This window comes from Lycorma delicatula, chromosome 2 (assembly GCF_047948215.1).
Source record: "Lycorma delicatula isolate Av1 chromosome 2, ASM4794821v1, whole genome shotgun sequence".
Taxonomy (NCBI): Eukaryota; Metazoa; Arthropoda; class Insecta; order Hemiptera; family Fulgoridae; genus Lycorma; species Lycorma delicatula.
The window spans coordinates 140,698,780-140,718,172 of NC_134456.1; the positions used below are offsets into that span (position 1 = coordinate 140,698,780).

At 31.5% G+C, this 19,393-nt stretch overlaps 1 protein-coding gene across 2 annotated transcripts in view; it reads left to right on the forward strand.

Annotated features, from left to right (window-relative positions):
• The window catches only part of LOC142319270 (ribonuclease P protein subunit p40-like), a 73,101-nt gene extending 68,507 nt beyond the window's left edge, over positions 1-4,594 (forward strand). For both annotated transcript variants that reach the window (XM_075356349.1, XM_075356347.1), the window contains one exon: positions 4,336-4,594. In XM_075356349.1, the coding sequence (XP_075212464.1) occupies positions 4,336-4,594 (259 nt within the window). The remainder of the gene's footprint in view (positions 1-4,335) is intronic.
• The last annotated feature ends 14,799 nt before the right edge of the window (positions 4,595-19,393 follow it).

The window sequence follows — 19,393 nt, forward strand, 5'->3', positions numbered from 1 at the left end:
TGGGTTCCAAAGTTGTTGACCTAAAATAAAAAACAGGTCAGGTTGGAAATCTGTGAGAGACTTCGGCAAGAAGTCGAATCAAATCAATTTCGGTAAGAAGGGGACAGTTTTTTGAGGCGCATTGAGACACGGGTCCATCAGTATACTTCAGAGTCAAAAATGGCGAGTAAGAAGTGGTGAAGGAAAGACTGCCCAATGAAGTACAAAAACCGTCTGTCAAGGAAAGGTTCTTGCAGTGATTTTTTTTTATTCAAGGGGAGTTTTATTCATTGATTTTCTCCACAATCATAAATGGTGGATGTGGCTTACTATTGCCAGCTGCTACAGTCAACAAAAGCCACCTACCAAAACAAAAGATGGGATATGCTCATCAGAGATGTCATCCTTCTCCATGACAATGCCAGGCTGCACACTGCAATTTTTACAAGGGATAAACTGGAAAAAAATGCTCTGGGAAACCCCTGATCACCCTCCCTACAGTCCAGATTTGTCTTCTTGTGACTACTTTTTATACGCCTGTTTACGCCAACGCGTAAAGTTGTTTTATTCCAATGAATTCAAGGTTATGGTCGAGTCTTGTAGTTTACAGGCTTGGTAATTTTATTTTGCATTTTTGTAAGGCTTATCTACGTGTATTTTTAAATAGGTTGTTTGGGTTTGTTTTCGATATCATTTCCCTCAGTCTCCAGTTTGACTTACTGATTGCATCATCATATTCAACGTATGTGTCAACGTATTACATATCTCGCATTATTTATTGCTGTTTAGTCTTAATGTATATATTATTCTTAACTGTTTTTTTATTCTCAACCAATTTCAATATTGTCATAGTTCCTAGAAGTCTATTTCTCTTTGTCTGCCCTGATGGTCTGCTTGCTTGTAAATTATTTTTGTTATGTCTTCGTTCCCAAATTCCACACTTTTTCTCTAATCGTTCTCATACTAACACTTAGACACTACTCTTGTTGTCAACACACATACACACACTCTTCTGTCCATTGCTTTGTTCGCTTCCCCTACTTCTCACCACGCCAGCTTTGTTCATTCTAGTCCTGATTTTCACATTGTGCGGATCCTGGTCCTCCAGCCTTGGAGGACCAGGCTTCGATGTTCTCTCTCACTCGTATAATGTTTTTAAATACTTTCGTCGTCTTCGTACTCTCATAAACGTTGTGGTATTTCTCCGTCAAAATATTCTCTAGTTCTACTCATCAGTGTTTCGTGATTTCACCGATCTCTATGTTTTGTTTTACCTCGTTTCTTTGTTAAGTTATTCTTCAAATTCACTATATTAGATCTCTGTGGAAAGTGTTTCAATCACTACATACTGCCAATTTTATCGACGCCGAATCTTCTCGAGCTGCTGATTACATTTTCATCGATGCAGAATCTCTCCAAACTCGTTGCTAAATTTTTGAGACGCCACGTCCTGCTCAACCTCTAAACCACGTCTCACCCCTGCATTCCTGATACACCACTGCAAACTACGCCCAAGATTACTGTATGTATTCATTTACCTTCATTCACGAGTTCGTCTCTTGCTAATATTTGTATGCTACAGGCAAATTCAATTTTCATTATTTATTACATTAAACAGTTATTTTATCATTAAAATTTGTGGAATATTCAGTTCATTGTACCTTATGCATTTCAATTTCATGTTTAGTTTAAAAAACCATTTATTCACTTGAGTGCAGTCACGACAGGTGGCTTATATAAGGTTATGTCATTGTTCGGCTGCAACCTATTTTACGTGCTTAATTATTACAATTTGTTGTTATTGTAATTAACTCTATCATTTAATCATGTAACTTGTTAATCGCCGAGATTAAATTCTTTTCTACTCATGAACTGTATTCATAATACTTCTCTTAAATTAACCTAAAGCAAATTACTCCTGATGTGCAGTTATGTTTTAGGACTTCTTTAAATTTTATATTTTCAAGAAAGCTTACTACTAAATGAACTCTATTTATATGTTTATTTATTTCAATTTGATTATTGTATGTAATTAACTCTTTTTGTACTAGAATATTATTGTGGTCTTTTTTCTACATTAAACTAGAATTACATGTTTGAATTATTTAATGCTAAGTTTGTTGTTCATAAATCAGAAAAGGCCAGTGCCAATAATAAGAATTGTTGTAATTTATTTTTCCAAGTTAAGAACATTTGTTCATTGCTAATTTTTCATTATTACAGAATATGTCAGTAACGCAACAGCTTTCCAGTTACACTATTTTTATTATGTTATGTTTATAAGTATCTAATTGAAAATAAGGTGTTTAATGTTCTCTTGTTTTCAGGCTTTGTTATATTGTAGATTTCAAAATGTGTATTTGAAAAATGCATATTCATGTATTTTCTAATTTAATATCATTACTGATATGCTGATTTCAGCTGATATTTCTTATATAGAATTAAGTTATGTTTATTTCATAATTTCATTTAATTTTTTAAGGTTATGATTTATCATAAGTTCATTTGTTTTCTTTCTAATTAAAGTCCAATTTCTTTTGGCAAATACGAGCTGTGTGTTCTTTTAATTTTGTTAACTTTACCCAACAACGCCCTTGAAAGAATCACTTGGAAGGGAACAATTTGAAAACAATGAAAATGTCGAGGAGTGCATGTACAATTGGTTGACGACTTGTCGTCAAACCTTTTATGTACAAGGAATATTCAAGCTTCCAAACTGTTGACAAAAGTGTGTAGATTGTGCAGGAGACTATATAGCGAAATGATGAAGGTATGAATTGTGTTTATTGTTAATCAATAAATTTATTTAAAAAAATTATTTATATTTGATTCACCCTTGTATCTTAACATTACTTTTTATTACTAAGTCTCATTTCATAAGTTAATTGATGTTTTTATTCTTTAAGGTTGGTTTTAACATTTTTAATGTAGTATGATAAAGAGAAATGCTTTAATTAGATAAAAAAAAATCATTAATGTATATATATATATATATATATATATATTTATTTATTTTCCATATCAATGTTTAAGTCATTAATAGACTCATCATAACATACCTCAGTGGTTTTTCCTGAATGGCTTTATGATTCAGGATTCTTTTAGATTCATTCATTTTCTTTGTCCTCTTGCTCAATGTAAACATTGTCATTTTTCCTTTTCTTCTTTCTCTTTATTTGTTAATGAACCAGCTATTTTAATTATTATTAGAACTATTAATATACGAATACTTACTTAACTTTAGAATGTCTACCAATTAACATAAAAAATGTGTCTGTACTAGCCAGAAAGTTTAATATTTTATAAATGTGTAATTAACTAAAAGAACTTGATGTTTAACAAAATTAATGTAAATTAAAATGTGAATAAAGGAAGTATAATATATCCATTGGTTTATTTATCTGGCATTTACTTAGTATATACAGTTTACCACAATCAACAAATTGCTTACAGAGCTGGAATTGTCATACAGTATGTGCGTTCGTTTACTAATAATAGATTCAAATTAAACAGCTGATTCTAAACTAAATAAAACACGATGTCAAGCGAGAACTGTCTAAATCTTGAGCGATGCTTGGTTCAAGATTTATTTACTTCTAAACATCATGATGTGTTGCACATTGGACTGCTACGTGTATTGCATAATGTCAAGTGGTTTACGCCACTGTACCTGTTGTGAATTGGACAAAGGACTGCAAAGGGTTAATATGTATTAAAAAATTCTTTTAATCATTTGTTTTTTTTTTAATTTAGCCACACTGTAGCAGAAATCTCAGAGGCAAACTCCAGTTCTTAAAAATTAATTACTTCACTTATTTTAAAAAATTTATGTGTGTATATAAGATATACACATATATATATATAAGATATATAAGATATATATATATATATATATTAATTTCATTAGGTCAAAACCTTTTAATCAATTAATTTATTAACGAACAAAAGGAACAAACATTCCATTCTAAAAAATTTTGATAGATTTATTAGTATCCTCCCTATTTTCTTTATTCGTAAATTACTCTGGGACATTCAATTTTACATGACTTAATTTTTTTACACTCTAATATCTATGAGCATTTACATGTACATTTCATAACAATTAAGAACATTAATTTACTTACTTTTTCAGGCTTCTTACAAACAAAAAAGTGTCAAAACTGACACTACCACTCAGCTAGTCCAACTTCCCAGTAATGAAGAAATATGATAGATTACTACTACTCACTTTTTCTCCATGTAGAATTGGATGTATCAGGTTTTGTAGCAGGAATCATTTTATTAAGGAAAACACAAAACACATTAAAATTTATTTTTGGTAATTGATGGTACTAAAAATATATTATCTCTTTGCAGGAATTACGGAGCTTCTGAAGGAATAAGCATGCCATGGTTAAGTCTTAATGTAATTGGATTTTCTGATTCACCAGTATCTTGGCAAATGAAACTTCACTCATATTTTACAAGTGGTAATAATCATTTTACTATATTTGTACATCCAGATAAATATCTTCTTACCTTTAAGGTAACACCTGGTAATTTAAAAAGTGTTAAGAATAATAAAAATTGGATTTACTGTGATCACCTTAACAAAATAAAAGTTGATGAGGCGTGAGCCTTTGTTTTTCTTTTTTAATTCTATTTACCTTAAAGAATTGATTCTCATTGGGAAATATGAAAGTAGCTTTGCTATTGTAGTCTTGTTTATAACTACTAATCTTTGTCATGAAGGAGAACACAGAATTTTGGAATAGACAGTGTTTCAGAGGTCATTTTAAGCAATAATGTTTTTATGTTTGTAATAAGAGAGTAGGGTGAAAAGTTCCAGGCCTGGATAAGAAACCCACCGGGTTGGTCTAGTGGTGAACACGTCTTCCCAAATCAGCTGATTTGGAAGCCGAGAGTTCCAGCGTTCAAGTCCTAGTAAAGCCAGTTATTTTTACATGGATTTGAATACTAGATCATGGATACCGGTGTTCTTTGGTGGTTGGGTTTTAATTAACCACACATCTCAGGAATGGTCGAACTGAGAATGTACAAGACTACACTTCATTTACACTCATACATATCATCCTCTGAAGTATTATCTAAACGGTAGTTACTGAAGGCTAAACAGGAAAAGAAAGAGAGAGAGGCCTGGATAAGAAAACAACATTTTTCAGGGTACATTTTGATTTTTTTTCGACATAATCACATTAAGTTAACATGGTTACACTTAGCCCAGTGTTCCACAAGAGCGCTTATGCCAGTTCAATTCATCGATTTATCCAATTCTTTAAAATAATCATCTATGGCAGCAATAACTTTATTATTGATTGAAAATCTCTTCCCTCAAAGCCATTTTTTAAGGTTAGGAAACAAATGATAGTCACTGGGAGCCAGATAAGGTGAATATAGAGGGTGTTGGAGCAGTTTCAACTGTAATTAGTTGATTTTTGCCATTGCAATGCTGAAGTGTGGCTGAAGCATTGCTTTGATGGTAGAGCACTTTTTTTTTGCCAAATATGGTTATTTTTCCTTAAGTTCATTGTTAAGATGCTGGTATAGGGTCGCATAATATTTGCTGTTTATTGTTTTACCCTGTTTAAGATAATTACAAAAATTATTCCTCATGCATCCCAAAAAAACAGTTGCCACAACTTTGTTAATGGATAAAGTTGTTTTTGCTTTTTTTGGATCACGTTGACCTTTTTCAACCCATTGTTTTGACTTGTTTTGTCTTAGGAGTGTAGTGATGAACCCCGGTCTCATCAACTGCCACAAATCGATGAAAAAAATTACTCTGGATTACGCTAAAGACCTTGAGATAATCGCTTGAAATATTCATTGGCACTGTTTTTGGTCAGGCATGAACGAACGCAGCAGCATCCATCTAATGTACAGCTTATTCATGCCTAAATGTTTGTGCGAAATATTGCGCACGCATTCTGTTGACATGCCTACAGACACTGCTAACTCGTCAATCTGCCAAAATGATTTTATGCATTTTTTCTATCATTTCTGGTGTAGTCACTTTAGAAGTAGTGTAGTCTACTGCTGGTTCATTGCAAGTTTGTGTTCAAACCATTTTAAACTGTGTGACCCAGTGTTTAACTGTTGTATTTAATGGAGAGTAGTCTTGTATCAAGCTCTTTAATTTCCTTTGCAATTAAGCCTTTCAGAAAAAAGTATTTAATTATTGCATGAATTTCCAGTTTTTCCATTTTTCAAAAAAACACCCTAATTTTCCACTTTGGTGGACTCTAAATATTATACTAAGAGATGCAGGGGCTTGAAACTCTTATAGTAAACTAATGAAGAATGGAATAATGTGATGTCGTCAAGAACTTAAATGTACTAATGTCATTTCTATGTGAGGTCCAGAACTTTTCACTGCATCCCCATAGAACTTAGATATATATTGACTCCAAAATTACAGTTTCTTTGTATGTAATTTCTTACTGACCATGCATGTCTCTTTATATTTCTTAGTACAGTTCTCCCTATAAATTAAATGTAACAGAAGGAGGTAATAACCTGTTTTGTAAAATTTCACAGCTGAGTTTCTCAAAAACAGTTTTTACAGTTAAATATGATAAAATTTTTATATGTTAATGATAGTGTTATATTTTTTATAAATTAATTTAAAAAATAATTATTTATTTATATTCCTTTAAAATTCTAAATTTCATATCATATGGTTTTCTTCCTGATTCAGGTTCCTTGCACAATCTTGATCTCGATTCTTCTTATTCCTAGTCAAATATATTCCTGATAGTTTTTATTTACTTTTTGTCTGTAAATTTTTTTCTGGCCTTCCTGTTTTGTGGTTATTACTGCTCCTTCTAGCACTGCTTAATCAATCCTCCTCAAATGATATACTTCAGCCAGTTAACTTGACTATTTAATTATTACTCCTGTTCTAAATTTTTCCTGATTAAAATTCTATTTTTGTTCATTCTTTTCATTATTTTTTCATTTTCAATCTCTGTTCATTCAATCTTCTCTGATCTCCGCTGTACTCACATTTCAAATGCCTTCAGTTTTTCTTTTTTTTAGCTTCTATATTTCATATCCATATTGATGTGTATTTCAAATATAAGATTCACAACACCTTTCTTCAAATCTTAACCATACATATTTCTACATAATAACTGTTTCTTTCCTATTAAAGGCTTTATAATCCATTGCTTTACTTATTAAATTCTTCACAATCATTGGTGAGATGTCATGGCTATCACCACACCATTGGAACTTCAAATCTGAACACTTCTTGTTCACCCATTGACCACTGTTTAAGTCCTTCAACACATGTGTAGCAAACATAGTGGGGTGTTCAAGTTTTGTCTTAATCTCATATTTTCACTCTGAAGTACATGAGCTACACTTTTCAAACATAACTTGTTATATTTATTTTCTGCCTTTCCACCACTAACATAAAGAATCTGCAAATTTTTTTGCAGCCTCTTGAAGCCATTTTGAAAACAGAAAGTTTTCTTTATGGCCTGAAAATATATTTTCCACTGACAAAAACATGTTCGATCACGGACAGAAAAAATCTCAATTTATGCATGCTGATGGTTGAAACAGCACTGATAGTAGTTGCACAGTGCATGGATAGCTGCCAATAAACATGTTACATCTTGTTAAGTCTTGTCACAACATGTCGGCCAAGCTCTCCCACCATCTTGTCATCTTCAACCCAAATCCCCTCACCCACCTTCTTCAGACCACTCAACTGTTTAACTATAAGAATGCATAGTATGTGCCAAAAAAGTGAATATAGTATATTAATTTATTATAAAAAAAAAAAGTTTTATGTCTTATTTTATAGTATCATATTTTTTCAATTTTACACATTTTTAAATTTGTGATTTGCAAAAAAACCCGACATGATGGATAAAATGAAGATTATTTTTGTATTCAGCGCTAAAAAATATATAGAGATCAATTATTAAAAGTTAAAAGACTTTCCACAACCCAAATTTTGCATGGTTGTATAACAAATATCACCAGTGAACAAAATAGTAAGTTTAATATTAACTTAGGAATTTATATAGTAACCTTTTTGCATTGAATGCATGGATTCATTACAGATTACAGTGGTCTACACAATTTTTGGAATAGATACTTTAATGAGTGTTTTATAACGTATTCTTTATGGTGAAACACAATTAATCAAAAATGCTCATCAATTATTTTATCATGTCGCATTTTGGAGTTATCTTAGTTTAAAGATCCCTAGTGTCTCATTTTTTATGCATAATAAAAACTGTCTTGTGCATTATTCAATAAAACTGCCTAATATGACTAAGAATGTGACTAATTGCAGAATAAATAAAAGCTACATCAAATATATGACATCATCCAAACTAAAATTTAACTAATGAGTCATCCTAGAATAATACCTCTCTTTTTGAACACATGTAATCTCTCAATGTAGCTAAAGTCACTGTTAGTTAAACTTGTATGCAGTAATACATGTTAAGTTGTAAAATTTTGTATTTTAGAAACTGAAATAAAGACTTGATGAAATATTTCATTATGAAAGATCTGTTCCTGCTGTGATATAGAAAGTTTGATGTCTGAATCTGGGTATTGCTTATAATGCTGATGATTGGCGATTATTTATTGATTCATCAAAAACAATCCTAAAAACAGTGCTACTAATTCAAACCAGAATCCTTCTATATCAGTACTACATGCTGTTGGAATGAAAGTATGTCATTAATTTTGAAAGCAATCGATTACAATGCTCACTTATAGTGTATCTGCAGTGATCTGTAAGTTGCTGGTCTGCTAGTAATGATGTAACACTATATAAGGTAGTAACCATTGTTACTACTAAAAATTGATCAAATGATCATTATTTTATGTTTGTTATTTTTGGTGTATTCATTTGGTGATATTTGTTTTAAAAATATATTTTTATTTTTACATTTTTATTAAAACAGATTACAGAGAAGAAAAGAGAGTTTAACTGCAGTACTTATATAGTGTACTTTTTATTATGAAAAGGCCTTTGATAGAGTATTGAGAGGTAAATTATGGAATATAATGGCGGAAAGAGGAATTCCTTTACAAGTTATTGACATATTGAAAACTTTCTAATGGGACACAACAGTAGTGGTTAGATTGCGAAATGGAAAGGTACATAGAAACATAGAAAGGTGAAACATACAAAGAAACATAGGCGTAATATAAGGGTTGGAATTTTACCTATGTTGTTTGATATTTATTTAGATGAGCTGTTAGAGAATGGGAAAATAGGTTAAGAATTTTAAAAATTGACAATGATATTTATCAGAATAATTTTGTAATGACGCTTTTGTTTGCTGATGATCAAGTTATTATATTCAACAAAGATTATCTACAGTGCTTTGTTTGAATTGAATAAGATAGTCTAAGAATATAATTTTAATATCTCACCGGGTAAAACAGTTTCCATGGCCTTTTCTTTATTTAATCCACTATGAACCACTTATTTAAACCACTTCTTCATGTTGTCCATTTTGGTTCTGTCATTAAATTAAAAGAAGAATATTTAACTTTGAAACATTTAAATTTAAAATGAGCAAAACATAATTTATTTGCCTGCTTCCCTAGTACACTATTAACTGTTTCTTTAAATTATTTTTTTTTTTTATTTAATTAGTTTTTCTACTTGCAATATCCTTTTTTTAGACGTTCACATGAATTTAAAAATAACTATAAAACCTTTTACCACCAGGTTTTATTTAACTATCTTGCACAACTTATTTCTGTTTTATTGCCTGCTACACAAGTTGTCCATCATCCAAGGTTTCAACATATTTTTTTAATAAATTGATTAATTTTTGTAGCCTCTTCTAATGACATAAGAATATTAACAAACAACTGAAAGGAAATTTCTGCATCGTCTAGATAATAAATACAATTTCAATCAATTATACTTAAATTCATCTTTAATAACTCATAATAAATTCTCTTTAGTACATTTCTACTATCTGATCTAGACGAAATGAATGTCATATTTTTTTAAATTCCAATAATTATGTCATGATTAGTACGTCCTGAATAAATAACACACAATTTGTAACTAAAGCTATTTCCTTTTGATCTAAGATATATGTGATCCAAACTGCTTGAACTATTTCCAAATACTTGGTCAAACTCCGAGTGTTTGTATTGCAGGGATTATGATTCTCCCCATCGTGTTCTGTTCATGTGTTGGCAGTGGACGGTTGAACTGAACCTCTGCAAACGAGTGACTGGGCCACTTGATGCAGACACTATCATATCATATATGTTCTCTGGAGTGACAAGTTCAAGGCAGTATCTCATTACATGACACAGATATTGCAACGCAAGGGCAGGGATGATGGGCAGCCCCCTGTGGAGTCATTTGTCTAGGCTTGTCTGAATGGGCAGCGATAATGAAACCACGGGGTCTCTGTTACACCAAAGCTGTTGAGACCAAGTCCCAGTGGGGATGCCTTTTGGGATTTCCTCATTAGAGACATGGGCATAAAGAAAGAGTGGGCTTCTTGGGTGGGGCCCAGGGACGACATAGTCGGGCCTGGTTATTCTACCCAGGAGGTTTGAGGCAGTCATAAAATAAAAGATCTGACCGGCAGGCCAACCTGTCATGCTGGAAATAATGCCAGTAGACAGGGAGGCCTGTTTGAGTACTTTAACACTCCCCTGGGCTGAGTAATACTTAAGCGTGGACCTGGCCCAGGGGAGAGGAAAGAATAAAACTTGGGTTAGATTATTTATTAATTTGTTCAACCAATGCTAGCCATAGTAGTTAGGTATCCTAAAACTTGAGGTGAATCTTTTAAAATTCAAATATTTAAATTGCCTAAAACTAGTAAATTATTCCCATGTGAGCATAATAATACATTATTTAATTCTGGAAGGAAACTAGTCAGCGCAAAAGAATGTAATCTATAGATGGCAGTAATAGAGAAAAAGGGAATTTGAAATAAGGAGACCTTAATCGTGACTCCTGCATTCATAGTAACTGGTTCTGTCACGGTTGAGTACAGTTTAGATGAAAACTAATTTTCTACCAGATTGATAATTTTCATTGGTTTTAGCAAACTTTTCAGATACTACAGCTATCAGGCAATTTATTTAATGAATATAAATCAAAAATGAAAAAAGTTTTCTCTTAAACTATTTATATTCTGGTACATTACTACAAATTCATTATTGTCTCCATTGTCATTAAAGACTCTCATTCATTTAGATTGAACCTGCTGCCTCCACCATCTCCTAATCGTTCATGTTAAAGTTATGTTTCTCTCCTTGTTTGTCCAAAATGAGTAGTTTGTTCTCGCATTTCATGATTCCAGCTGGAGCATTGCAATTGACCCTCTCTTCCCCAGCCTGCAACAAACATTAATTGAATTTCTCATGATATCCATGCCCAAAGCAGCAGTGATTTCTGTTACCACTTTGTATACTCTTCTTTGGTAGCTTCAGGCATCCTCAATGATGTTGGATCTTGAATATTGATCATTTTCATTGACTACGACCTCCAATAGTTTGATTTTATTTTTAAGATCAACATTCTACTACTTACAATTTTAACATTTTATCTGCTGAGCTTGTTCATCCAAAAGTTTTTTTTGATCATTTACCACACCTTGCAGATATTTAAAGAACATGTTCCTTTCTTTCTCCATTTGTCGTATTATCTTCTTTAGCTTCTTCTAGCATGAAGATAACCTGAGATAGATTGGCTTTCCCTTCTTCTGCATCATTAGTAGCTTGCATACTCTTTCATCTTGATGCAGTGCAAGGCGGACCATGCCAGAATTGATTTTCAATAGGAATCCTTCTTAGTCATGTTGACACAAGTGAGGTGGCAACACTGTTTATAATCACTGCATGAAACTATGTTACATGACAAAACTGATTTATTACGTACTTTGCAATTACTCGAGATCTTAGTAAATGATAGAAACAAATTGTACAAAAACCAATGGCAAATAAACTCAGATTATTAACACATTCATTCCCAGAAAAAATTCTCACTAGATAGTACACTAATACATCATTTATCATGAAACACAAGATAAGACTGGTTACTGATTGTGGAGCACCGGGCACTCGCATCTGCTCGCAATGACATCTGACTCATAAGTGATTATAAACACAAAAATGTTATTGCTTAAAACAACATTTTAAGCCAGACTCCAAGTGAGTCTGGGTTTATGGAAAAATATGCCCAAATTTTACCTAAACTACAGAGAACGAAGTGTAAGGTTATCAGTACCTGACGAATAAATCAAAACCAAAAATTTTTAAATCATTTGCAAAACCATTAGACAGACGAAGTTAGATTGAAAATATTGATTCCATTTTTTAGTGGGTTTTATCAATTATATTGTGTACTTCATAATTTAATTTTTTTAATATCTATACTGAATATTTCCTTACTTCTTATTTAGGCATGACCATTATTTACAGTAAAAGGACTGATTTATAATGTTGGGACTTTCTTCAGTCACTAATTTAAAAAAATAATAATAATTTTAGGGGCTGCAGAACCTTATTTCAATAATCAACAGGGAACTTATTTTTATGTATGTCTGAGTACATAAGTGTTTGTAGCAGTTAGTGTAATAATAATATTAGACACATTTTCGTAATGTTATATTTAATGGATTAATAGTAGTAAAAATTACGTACTGTGCATCCATATGAAGTTCCCACAAACAATGCTTCTAAATGGCTCTGATAATATGAAAATATCAGTTTAAGACCCTTCATATTTCTGTATAAAATTTATTTTTCAATTAATTTTGTGAAAATCGCCCATAGACATAAAAGCACGCAAAATCTTTAAATATTTTACAAAGTAATAAACATGTAACATTTTATAAAAATTAAAGAAACCATTTTTGAAAATAAAATGTTATAACCTTAATTAATATGTATATTGAAAATATGACCAAAAATGCCTTAGAAGTTAAGGGAAGAGCATAAGAAGGAGGAGGAATTAAATTTTACATGACATAATGATATTAGATGAACTGCAGGATATTCAACACATAATTTAAAAATTACAAGCCACTGTGACAAAATATGACATGAAAATGAATATCAGGAAAACAAAAGTAATGAGGACAGTAGATAAATCAGCGAATGTTTACATAAAAAAAGGTAAGAAATTAATAAGTAAAGCAATGTATTACAAAGCCTTTAATAGGAAAGAAACAGTTATTATGTAGAAATATGTATGGAGTTAAGATTTGAAGAAAGGTGTTGTGTGTTATAAAAAATCTTATATTTGAAATACACATCTCTATAGATATGAATTTCAAAACGGTACTTACTTTAAAACCATGCCTTGTGCATACTTATCCATCCTTCAAGACTAGTCTTCAAAAAAACTCTGCCATGTTTTATCAGGGCTCAAAGTACTACTAGTACCTAAGAATTAAAAGCTAAAAAACAGGCCTGTTATCTTTGGCCCTTCTTTATTTATTTTGAGCCCAAAAGTTGAAAAGGGCAACAATTTGTAAACATAACTTCAGTAAACATTACAGGATTTGGTTATGTAACAAAATGAATTTTGAGTACACTAAGATGAAGTTCCATCTTTACTCTTTACAAAAAGCCCTTTTTGACCCTCCATACGATGTAAAATAAGAGTGCTACAGCTCATGGAAAAAGTGATGAAAATGGCTATTTTTACCTGTTGGTGAGTTAGAAAATAATGTATTACTCAAGGAAAAATTTTTTTTTAAATATAAAAAAATATTTTTTGGCCACTACAAGGTAAGTAGTAGTTATCATATACCAAATATCAAAATCAGAAATAGTGATGTAATAAAATTTTTGAAATTTTTTTAAATTAAAATGTAATACCTGAGACTGATTTGACTTATCAAATGTTTAGGCATGAACAAAAAAGACCTTTCCCAAGAGTTATGGATTTTAACCAACAACTTTTCTCTTTTACATAATATTGGCTCATTTTCTAAGATGGTGTGTTTTGTTTATTGACAAAATCCAGATCTTGTGTAGAATATTTGCAAGCAACTGTACTACCGTACAATTTATATTTTAATTGATGTGAACTGGAACCTGGGCTTTAATGCTGCCTAATTGTAAGTATAGATAAGATATGTTTGTTTGTGCAGCAACTTGTATTGTATTGATTAACGTACTTTATAGAATGGCATAGATTTCTGCCTGGAAAATATAAGTGCACCTCCCAAGGCCTAACTATAAAAAATAAAACTGGCACCATTTTCCAGCCCTTGCATGACTGTTTACTCTGCAACCTCTTGATCAAGTTATTCAAATTGTAAAATCTTTCTATTCCACTTTGTCCACAAATGTGAACCATAAGCAGATGAAGTTCTGCGGCCATAATTTCTTATAAGATGATACTATATTTTTGGCTTGAGATCATTGTGCATTACATAACAATGTCAGTATTATGAATTTATACTCTTTGGTATATCAAGTTTTGAGATTCCTGTCCTATATATTCTTTTCTGTTAAATATATAAGGAAGATTATTACAGGGAAAGCTGTATATTAAATGCTAATACGTAGAAACATTCGCATTTTTAATGGAAAATATCAGCTGCTAATTATATAATGTCATGATGCATTTTATAAGAGTCTATGTTACAGTTAAAATACAGTGATTACATTTTTCATCTCATTAAAAAGTTAACAAAACTCAAAAGAATTTTGGGTTTCCTTAAATAATAGTTTTAACTGAATGCAACTTAGCCATGAGCTTCATCAGTTATGCAGTTCAAAAGTACAGTACATTTTACACTGATTATACAGAGCTATAGAAAAATTATTTTCAAATTAGACACATGTTAGAGCTTCATTGTAATGCATAAAGTGATGATTGGAACTACATATTGCAACTGTGAGAAATCACAAAAATTAGATCGTGACTTATTTGTTGTAAAACTTTTTTTTTATTCTTAAGTTGTTTAATAAATCCTCAATAATACTGATCAGGTCATTTTTCAACTTGTAATGAAAAAGCATCTGATATCTACCAAATTTTTTATGTTAATCTTTAAATATTATATAACTTATACAGTTTACAACAAATTTGGAATGTATGTTTATTTATTTATTTGTGTTACTGAAGTTACACAAGAGTTTAAGAAGTATAAAAAGAAAAGAAAAATTGATTTCCTTTTCCAAGGCCCTTTTGTGATCTTTTTGTTAATAAATTAAAGAAAGCTATATAACATTTTAATGCATCATATAAAATTTTCATGACTTCTCTGTGATGAGGTATGTGGTAAATCACAAACATCATCTTTTATTTTATCTACTTCAGGGCTATTCAATAATTAACATATAGTTTGGCCAGTCAAAATAAGAAATAAAACAATTTTTTTATTTATAAGTTATTTGAATTACTTCAAATAGTTCCCACCACATTCAGACATGTATTGTACCACAGAACTAGCTTTTATTAGCCCTTATTGATGAAATTTTCTGCTAGGTTACTAAGCTTATCCATGAGTTGCTGATTTCAAAGAACTGGTTACCCAGCCATATTTTCATCTTGTTGAAGTGATGATAGTCACTTTGTATTAAATCAAGGCTCCAGACTGATGGTCGCAACTAACAGCTTAGTTAAAGCTTTTTGCTACCCTTAGATTGCATATATTATCATCTAGAACAACACCCTTTGTTGTACAACTAATCTGTACAGTTTGTTTTGGGCTCAAAAGTTTTTAATGTTTCACTATAAGCTTCTGATACAGTGAACACAAGCTTCCTTAATAATGTCAATAAATTTTCCTTGCAATTCTAAAACACTAGCCCTATTTTTTTATTTATCTTTTGATTTGAGCCTGCTTGAATATTTGTCTTTTGGCTTCTTTAAATTTTTAGCCTCAAATCACAATTCAGTCACTCATAAGACTATTTACCTTCACACTTGATACAACTGTTAGTTGGTATTGCCCTTCCACCTTTAATAAATTACACTGGTCAACAAAATTTAATTTTTTGTTTGTTAAAAAAGTGAATGGCTGATTCTTATAGTAATTTTTATGCTGATTTTGTATATGTTAATAGAATTTTTCTATCAGGCTCAGTTTTTTGTAACTGAAATTTCTTTTGAAACAAAAACTGTATGGTGAAATGTAGTATGACAATACATTACATGCATTTTGTACTTGCCTAAAATCTATTTCTTTTGGATTTTCTGCTGTAATTTGCCATCTTTAGATTCCAACAGTAGTCGGCTAACATTTTTGGATTCCATTTTTCTTGGTATCGTGCTTCCATTGCAGATATCTCCTGGTGAAAGCATTCTCCATGTTCATCACTGATAGCGCCAAGATTGTTAGGGAAAAAATCCAAATGTGAATATAAGAAATAGATTTTGAGTGACATATTTCACCCAAGTCCTTTGTAGTTTTGAAGGAGTTCATTAACAAGTTTTCTGCAATTACTGTCCTTATGGTTTCCAAGGAAATTGTTTACCACATTTTGAAATGATTTCCAGCAACCTCCCAAGTCATTCAAACACTGGATTACTCATTAGTTTTCTTATTTGTGGTCCAACAAATATACCTTACCTTATTTTAACATCGCTTATATTAGGGAATTTGTTTTTAAGAAACTGAAACTCTACACATTTTCTAGAAAGTTTGGATCTCTTTCTTCATCGCTTGATAAATCTGTACAAGATTCTACATTCTCATCTTCTGAGTTCCATGTTTCTGGTGGTACTGGAATTGGAAGCTCTTGGCTATGTGGTACTGGCCAGATAACAGAGGGAATATTAGGGTATTTCACAGTATGTCTAGTTTTAGCTGTTATCCCAGATATCTTTATTACACAAAAATAATCTGTGGTGTGATCCTTCGGTTCTGTCCAAACCATTGAAATTGCAAATGGCATGTGATGATATCCATTTAGCCAATCAGTCAACAATGTTATACAAGAAGCACAGCAAATATGAGATGCTCAAGATTAGTCCTGATCACCTAATTTACATCCAAAATACAGTTCATATGACTTTTTTATCAGTGGTTATATTTCTTTATTGAGGCTTCAACATTACCTTACCACAGATGTAGCTGAAATTGTTTGGATTATTAAAGCAACTGCGAGGGATTGTTAATACATTACAGTAATATTGTTTAAAAACAAACGCTTTATAAACACACTAATTTAATAAACGTATACTCACTTTACTGAACAACATATTCCCAGAAATACGTAAGCCAGCTACAAAACTTAATGTTACACAAGAACTCACACTTGAATGAGAATTAAAAATATTTCTCTAGTCTGCATGACAGTTTATAAGTAAATAAGGGACTGTAATAAAGAAGAAAACTATTTAGTTGGTAAATAACGTAATAAAATACGTTAACAAAATTCTATGATTATGAAGTTGCATATAATATGCATTATACTAACTGAAAGTAAGAATGGTAGTTACAAAAAAAACTAAGCCTGATAGAAGAATTCTGATTTCATATTTGAAATCAGCATGAAAAGCTATGAAATTTAGATTACTATAAGAGTCAGTTATTCACTCTCATTTAACAAAACCGTTGTTGATCACTGTTATTATGCCATGTACCTCACAGTTTTTTTTTTTTTTTTTTTTTGTTGTCTTCAGTCATTTGACTGGTTTGATGCAGCTCTCCAAGATTCCCTATCTAGTGCTAGTCGTTTCATTTTGTCCTTCCATTATTAAAGCGACTATTCCAGGATGCCTTAGTATGTGGCCTATAAGTCTGTCTCTTCTTTTAACTATATTTTTCCAAATGCTTCTTTCTTCATCTATTTGCCGCAATACCTCTTCATTTGTCACTTTATCCACCCATCTGATTTTTAACATTCTCCTATAGCACCACATTTCAAAAGCTTCTAATCTTTTCTTCTCAGATACTCTGATTGTCCAAGTTTCACTTCCATATAAAGCGACACTCCAAACATACACTTTCAAAAATCTTTTCCTGACATTTAAATTAATTTTTGATGTAAACAAATTATATTTCTTACTGAAGGCTCGTTTAGCCTTCATTTTTTCTTCTAAATCCTTTTTACTCTCAGCTAGAATTACTATATCATCAGCAAATCGTAGCATCTTTATCTTTTCACCTTGTACTGTTACTCCGAATCTAAATTGTTCTTTAACATCATTAACTGCTAGTTCCATGTAAAGATTAAAAAGTAACGGAGATAGGGAACATCCTTGTCGGACTCCCTTTCTTATTAGGGCTTCTTTCTTATGTTCTTCAATTGTTATTGTTGCTGTTTGGTTCCTGTACATGTTAGCAATTGTTCTTCTATCTCTGTATTTGAACCCTAATTTTTTTAAAATGCTGAACATTTTATTCCTGTCTACGTTATCGAAAGCCTTTTCTAGGTCTATAAACGCCAAGTATGTTGGTTTGTTTTTCTTTAATCTTCCTTCTACTATTAATCTGAGGCCTAAAATTGCTTCCCTTGTCCCTATACTTTTCCTGAAACCAAATTGGTTTTCTCCTAACACTTCTTCCACTCTCCTCTCAATTCTTCTGTATAAAATTCTAGTTAAGATTTTTGATGCATGACTAGTTAAACTAATTGTTCTGTATTCTTCACATTTATCTGCCCCTGCTTTCTTTGGTATCATAACTATAACACTTTTTTTGAAGTCTGATGGAAATTCCCCATTTTCATAAATATTACACACCAGTTTGTATAATCTATCAATTGCTTCCTCACCTGCACTGCGCAGTAATTCTACAGGTATTCCGTCTATTCCAGGAGCCTTTCTGCCATTTAAATCTTTTAATGCTCTCTTAATTTCAGATCTCAGTATTGTTTCTCCCATTTCATCCTCCTCAACTTCCTCTTCTTCCTCTATAACACCATTTTCTAATTCATTTCCTCCATATAACTCTTCAATATATTCCACCCATCTATCGACTTTACCTTTCGTATTATATATTGGTGTACCATGTTTGTTTAACACATTATTAGATTTTAATTTATGTACCCCAAAATTTTCCTTAACTTTCCTGTATGCTCCGTCTATTTTACCAATGTTCATTTCTCTTTCCACTTCTGAACACTTTTCTTTAATCCACTCTTCTTTCACCAGTTTGCATTTCCTGTTTATAGCATTTCTTAATTTCCGATAGTTCCTTTTACTTTCTTCATCACTAGCATTCTTATATTTTCTACGTTCATCCATCAGCTGCAATATATCGTCTGAAACCCAAGGTTTTCTACCGGTTCTATTTATTCTGCCTAAGTTTGCTTCTGCTGATTTAAGAATTTCCTTTTTAACATTCTCCCATTCTTCTTCTACATTTTCTACCTTATCTTTTTTACTCAGACCTCTTGCGATGTCCTCCTCAAAAATCTTCTTTACCTCCTCTTCCTCAAGCTTCTCTAAATTCCACCGATTCATCTGACACCTTTTCTTCAGGTTTTT